Source organism: Physeter macrocephalus, chromosome 2 (assembly GCF_002837175.3).
Source record: "Physeter macrocephalus isolate SW-GA chromosome 2, ASM283717v5, whole genome shotgun sequence".
Lineage (NCBI taxonomy): Eukaryota > Metazoa > Chordata > Mammalia > Artiodactyla > Physeteridae > Physeter > Physeter macrocephalus.
The window spans coordinates 12680731-12686377 of NC_041215.1; the positions used below are offsets into that span (position 1 = coordinate 12680731).

General features: G+C 44.0%; 1 protein-coding gene across 1 annotated transcript in view; it reads left to right on the top strand.

The window, feature by feature from the left end:
* The first annotated feature begins 644 nt into the window (after window positions 1–644).
* Window positions 645–5647, top strand: part of OR2B11 (olfactory receptor family 2 subfamily B member 11) — an 8661-nt gene continuing 3658 nt past the window's right edge. Inside the window, 3 exon segments of the mRNA XM_024134333.2 lie at window positions 645–964; window positions 966–1477; window positions 1480–1587. Of these exon segments, the coding sequence (XP_023990101.2) occupies window positions 645–964; window positions 966–1477; window positions 1480–1587 (940 nt within the window).

Sequence of the window (5647 nt, forward strand, 5' to 3'; positions counted from 1 at the left end):
GTAGTTTTCTCTGGATATATGCCCAGGAGTGGGATTGCAGGATCATATGGTAGCGCTATTTTTAGTTTTTTGAGGAACCTCTATACTGTTCTCCACAATGGTTGTACCAATTTACCTTCCCACCAACGCAAAGCCCTTACTCTTGCTTTATGCCACCTTTCACATCCCTCCCACCACCACTTCAAAAAGGCCAAACAAGAAAGCCTAAGAAAGTGATCAATGCCTGGTTAATGAGTTTGTAGACAGAATTCAAACCTTCTAATAGTGATGGGAGCTATGGCAGATTTTGACAAAATTGGAAGAAAATTGCTCTTACGATATGCTTTCACAAACCTAACGGCCCTTTATCATCCCCAAGAATGTAGTTGAAGCACGTATTTTTTCCCCACATTACAGATGCAGAAATTAAAGTTCAGAGAGGGTCACAGAGTAGGAAGGAGAGCAAGACATACATGCAACTTTCTGACTCTTGATTCTGATTTCCTCCATATTTCAGTGTCTCTACAGAAGTAAGAAAGATCAGACACAGTGGAAACTGTATAAGAAAGCACAGGCACTGGCATGAGAAAGAGTTAATTTTGCTTCTTAGATTTTATTCATCCCAACTTTCTCAATTCATCACAGGTGCCAGAAAATGCCTTAGCATGAGAAGTGACAACCAAAGCTTTTTTGGGGGCCCCCCTAAGGATTTCATCCTTCTGGGTGTTTCTGATAGGCCATGTCTGGAACTTCCTCTCTTTGTGTTCCTCCTGGTGTCCTATGTTCTGTCCATGTTGGGGAACATTTCCATCATCCTGGTGTCCCGGCTGGATCCCCAGCTCCACAGTCCCATGTAAATCTTCCTCAGCCACCTCTCCTTCCTGGACCTCTGGTATACCACCACCAAGGTCCCTCAGATGCTGGTCAACATGGGCAGCTCCAGCAAGACCATCAGCTACAGTGGCTGCACTGTACAGTATGCAATTTTCCACTAGTTGGGATGCACTAGCAGCCATGGCCCTGGACCACTACATGGCCATCTGTGAGCCCCTCTGATACACCATTATCATGCACTGCTCTCTCTGCCAGCACCTTGTGGTTGTGGCCTAGCTCAGTGTCTTTGGCAACTCCCTCGTTTAGGTAGTCCTGAGAGTACAGTTGCCTTTCTGTGGGCAAAATGTGCTAAACAATTCCTTCTGTGAGGTGCCAGCCATGATCAAGCTAGCGTGTGCTGACACAGCTGTGAATGACACCACACTGGCTGTGCTGGTGGCCTTCCTTGTTCTGGTCCCTCTAGCTCTCATCCTTCTCTCCTACGGCTTCATTGCTCATGCAGTGCTCAGGATCCAGTCCTCCAAGGGATGTCACTAGGCAGTTGGGACCTGTTCCTCCTACTTGGTGGTGGTCTCCCTCATCTACCTACCTGCCATCTACTTATACCTGCAACCTCCTTCCAGCTACCCCCAAGAGCAGGGCAAATTTATCTCCTTCTTCTATTCCAAATCACACCCACCCTCAATCCCTTCATCTATACCCTGAGGAACAAGGATGTGGAGGGTGCTCTTAGAAGACTCCTGGCAAAGGGGGTACCATCAACATGGTGGAGGAGTAAGACATGGATATCACCTTCCTCCCCACAAACACATCAAAAATATATCTACATGTGGAACAACTCCTGCAGAACACCTACTGAACGCTGGCAGAAGACCTCAGACCTCCCAAAGGCAAGAAAATCTCCATGTACACGGGTAGGACAAAAGAAAAAACAGAGACAAAAGAATAGGGATGGGACCTGCACCTCTGAGAGGGAGGTGTTAAGGAGGAAAAGTTTCCACACACTAGGAAGCCCCTTCACTGGTGGACACAGGGGATGGGCAGGGGGGAATCTTCAGAGCCATGGAGGAGAGTACAGCAACAGCAGTGCAGAGGGCAAAGCAGAGAGATTCCCACACAGAGGATCGGTCCCGGCCAGCACTCAACAGCCTGAGAGGCTTGTCTGCTCACCTGCCAGGGCGGGTCAGACCTGGGAGCTGAGGCTCAGGCTTTGGACGTCATATCCCACGGATAAGACCAGGGTTGGCTGCATGAAGACAGCCTGAGGGAGCTACTGCACCACAGCTAGCCAGGAGGGAGTCTGGGAAAAAGTCTGGAACTACCTACGAGGCAAGAGACCATTGTTGCAAGGTGTACAAGGAGAGGGGATTCAGAGCACTGCCTAAACAAGCTCCAGAGATGGGTGTGAGCCACAACTATCAGCTCGGACCCCAGAGACGGGCATGAAACTCTAACGCTGCTGCGGCTGTCACCAAGAATCCTATGTGCAAGCACAGGTCACTATCCACACCTCCCCCCAGGAGCCTGCCAGGGTCCCATGATCCAAGACAACTTCCCTGGGAGAAAACACAGCACACCTCAGGCTGTTGCGACATCACGCTGGCCTCTGCCGACCCAGGCTCACTCTTCATTCCAATTATGATTACAGTACCCCTCCCTCCCCCCAACCTGAATGAACAAGAGTGCCCTAATCAGCCACTACTTTAACCTCCTCCTGTCTGGAAGGGGAACAGATGCCTGAGGGCCACCTTCATGCAGAAGTGGGGCCAAAACCAAAGCTGAACCCCAAGAGCTGTGTGAAAAAAGAAGAGAAAGGGAAATTTCTCTGTGAAGCCTCAAGAGCAGTGGATTAAACCCACACAATCAACTTGATGTACCCTGCACCTGTGGAATAACTGAATAGACAATGAATCGTCCCAAAATTGAGATGGTGGACTTTGGGAGCAAATGTAGGCTTAGAGTTTGCTCTCTGCAACTAATTTGTTTCTGATTTTTATGTTTATCTTAGTATAGTTTTTAGTGCTTGTTATCATTGGTGGATTTGTTTATTGGTTTGGATGCTCTGTTTTTATTTTTTTTTAATTTTTTAATAATTATTATTATTTTCTTTCTTTTTTCCTCCCTTTTCTTCTGAGCCATGTGGCTCACAGGGTCATTTTTTTTTAAGCTGCATTGGGTCTTTGTTGCTGTGCGCAGGCTATCTCTAGTTGTGGCGAGCAGGGGCTAAACTTCATTGCAGTGCACACAGGCTTCTCATTGCGGTGGCTCCTTGTTGTGGAGCACAGGCTCTAGACGCATGGGCTTCAGTAGTTGTGGCTTGCAGGCTCTAGAGCGCAGGCTCAGTAGTTGTGGCACACGGGCTTAACTGCTATGTGGCATGTGGGATCTTCGCAGACCAGGTATCAAATCTGTGTCCTCTGTATTGGTAGGTGGATTCTTTACCCTTGCACCACCAGGGACGTCTGCTAACAGGGTCTTGGTGCTCCAGCCTGGTGTAAGGTCTGAGCCTCTGAGGTAGGAGAGCTGACTTCAGGACATTGGACCACCAGATACCTTGCAGCCCCAAGTAATATCAATCGTCGAGAGCTCTGCCAGAAATCTCAAGGCAAATGCTAAGACGAAGCTCCACCCAATGGCCAGCAAGCTCCAGTGCTGGACTCTCCATGCCAAACAACTAGCAAGACAGGAACACAACCCCACCCATTAGCACAGAGGTTGCCTAAAATCATATTAAATTCACAGACACTGCAAAACACACCACCACACTCGACCATTCCCACCAGAAGGACAAGATCCAGCCCCACCCACCAGAACACAGGCACCATTCCACTCCACCAGGAAGCCTATACATACTGCTGTACCAACCTTACCCACTGGGGGCAGACACCAAAAACAATGGGAACTATGAACCTGCAGCCTGTGAAAAGGAGACCCCAAACACAGTGAGCTAAACAAAATAAGAAGACAGAAATATGCAGCAGTTGAAGGAGCAAGGTAAAAACCCACCAGGCCAAACAAATGAAGCAGGAAATAAACAGTCTACCTGAAAAATAATTCAGAGTAATAAAAATAAAGATGATTCAAAGTCTTGGAAATAGAATGGAGAAAATACAAGAAATGTTTAACAAGGACCTAGAAGAACTGAAGAGCAAACAAACAATGAAGAACAACACAATAAATGAAATTTAAAATTCTCTAGAAGGAATCAATAGCAGAATAAATAAGGCAGAAGAACGGATAAGTGACCTGGAAGAAAAAATAGTGGAAATAACTACCACAGAGCAGAATAAATAAAAAAGAATGAAAAGAATTACGGACAGTCTCAGAGACCTCTGGGACAACATTAAATGCACCAACTTTCGAATTATAAGTGTCCCAGACGAAGAAGAGAAAAAGAAAGGGTCTGAGAAAATATCTGAATATTTATAGTTGAAAATGTCCCTAATATGGGAACAGAAATAGTCAATCAAGTCCAGGAAGTGCAGATAGTCTCATACAGGATAAATGCAAGGAGAAACACCCCAAGACAGATATTAATCAAATTATCAAAAATTAAATACAAAGAAAGAATATTAAAAGCAGCAAGGGAAAAGCAACAAATAACATACAATGGAATCCCCATAAGGCTAACAGCTGATCTTTCGGCAGAAACTCTGCAAGCCAGAAGGGAGTGGCAGGACATATTTAAAGTGATGAAAGGGAAAAACCTACCCTGAAATTATTCTACCCAGAAAATATCTCATTCAGATTTGAGGGAGAAATTAAAATCTTTACAGGCAAGCAAGAGCTAAAAGAATTCAGCACCACCAAACCAGCTTTACAACAAATGCTAAAGGAACTTCTCTAGGCACAAAAGACAAGAGAAGGAAAAGACCTACAAAAACAAACTCAAAACAATTAAGAAAATGGTAGTAGGAACATATATATCAATAATTACCTTAAAAGTAAATGGATTAAATGCTCCAACCAAAAGACACAGGCAGGCTGAATGGATACAAAAACAAGACCTGTATATATGCTGTCTACAAGAGACCCACTTCAGACCTAGGGACACATACAGACTGAAAGTGACGGGATGGAAAAAGATATTCCATACAAATGGAACTCCAAAGAAAGCTGGAGTAGCAATTATCATATCAGACAAAATAGACCTTAAAATAAAGACTGTTATAAGAAACAAAGAAGGACACTGCATAATGATCAAGGGATCTATCCAAGAAGAAGATATTACAATTGTAAATATTTATGCACCCAACATAGGAGCACCTCAATCCATGAAGCAAATGCTAATAGCCATAGAGAGGGATATCGAGAGCAACACAATAATACTAGGGGACTTTAACACCCGACTTTCACCAATGGACAGATCAGCCAAAATGAAAAGAAATGAGGAAACACAAGCTTTAAATGACACATTAGACAAGATGGATTTAATTGATATTTATAGGACATTCCATATAAAAAAACAGAATACACGATCTTCTCTAGTGTTCATAGAACATTCTCCAGGATAGATCATATCTTGGGGCACAAATCAAGCCTTGGGGAATTTAAGAAAATTGAAATTATATCAAGTTTCATTTCCGATCACAATGCTATGAGACTAGATATCAATTACAGGAAAAAATCTTTAAAAAACACAAACACATGGAGGCTAAACATACATTACTAAATAACCAAGAGATCACTGAAGAAAATAAAGAGGAAATCAAATAATACCTAGAAACAAATGACAATGAAAACACGATGACCCAAAACCTACGGAATGCAGCAAAAGCAGTTCTAAGAGAGAAGCTTATAGCAATACAACCCTACCGCAAGAAACAAAAAACAT